We start from the raw sequence: 1080 nt of genomic DNA, 5'->3' as shown, positions 1-1080 counted from the left end.
CATATAAAGAAAACTCCCTTAATACATCTGCTGTTGCTCCCTCTCGCTTATAGTGAGGCAGCAGCAGCAGGTGGAGCAGGTAAGACCTCAAAAACTCTGCCGTATTGTCCCCTTCCTATCTGCGTATACACCGGAATTTGTATGAGGCCAGCAGCAAGCTGCAGCGTCTGTACACCGCACCACCGCAGCACCCAGCTGCGGCCGTTGGTGGTTTTAAAGGGGGGTTCGGGGGGGACAATACAAACAGAAGAAGCAGAAAAAGAAAAAGAAGAGGAGGAGGAAGAGGAGGAGGAGGAGGAAGAGGAGGAGGAGGAAAGAACCATTAGATATCAGTTTAGCATCGGATGGGATTCGTGCTGCTGCTGCTGCTGTTGCTGTTGCTGCTGTTGGTGCTGCTGTTGCTGCTGCTGTTGGTGCTGCTGTTGGTGCTGCTGTTGGTGCTGCTGTTGCTGTTGTTGTTGCTGTTTTTGTTGCTGCTGTTGCTGCTGTTGCTGCTGTTGGTGCTGTTGCTGTTGTTGTTGCTGTCGCTGCTGCTGCTGATGATGATGATGATGATGGTGTTGCTACTGCTGCTGCTGCTGCTGCGGGGGAGGAGGATAGTGATGCAGGTGCAGCAGCAGCAACAGAAATAACAGCAGCAGGGAGGTGTATGTACACCTCAGGTGTATGTACACCTCAACTATGGTAAGAGAAAGGGGGGGAAGAAGATGAAGAAAAAGAAAAGAGAAAAAGAAAAAGAAAAAGGAAAAGAAGAAAGAGAAGAATAAAAAGAAGGAAGAGAAGAATACAGAGAAAAAGAAGAAAGAGAAGAAAAAGAAGAAAGAGAAAGAGAAAAAGAAGAAAGAGAAGAAAAGAAAGGAGAAGAAAAAAAATAAGAAAGAGAAGAAAAAGGAAAAAAGGAAAAAAAGCAGAAAAATAAAAAGAAAAAGAAAAAGAAGAAAAAGAAGGAGAAGAAAGAAAAAGAGAGAGAGAAGAAAAAAAATAAAAAAGAGAAAGAGTGGAGCTCTCTAAATAAATAAAAAGAAAAAGAAGTGAAACGCTTGCCTCAGTCTCTTTGTCTCCTTTCTGCTGTCTCTTTCA

General features: G+C 43.8%; 1 protein-coding gene across 1 annotated transcript in view; it reads right to left on the bottom strand.

Moving 5' to 3' along the window:
• EMH_0035440 (CMGC kinase, putative) overlaps positions 1-3 on the bottom strand; it is a gene marked incomplete at both ends in the record, with an annotated part of 3489 nt that extends 3486 nt beyond the window's left edge. The window contains one exon of the mRNA XM_013494973.1: position 3. Coding sequence (XP_013350427.1) covers position 3 — 1 coding nt within the window. The remainder of the gene's footprint in view (positions 1-2) is intronic.
• Positions 4-1080: the final 1077 nt, after the last annotated feature.

This window comes from Eimeria mitis, genomic scaffold (genome assembly GCF_000499745.2).
Source record: "Eimeria mitis Houghton genomic scaffold, Emh_scaff1367, whole genome shotgun sequence".
Classification (NCBI taxonomy): domain Eukaryota; phylum Apicomplexa; class Conoidasida; order Eucoccidiorida; family Eimeriidae; genus Eimeria; species Eimeria mitis.
Note: the sequence above shows the minus strand (reverse complement) of the source record. Positions and strands in the feature narration are given on the sequence as shown.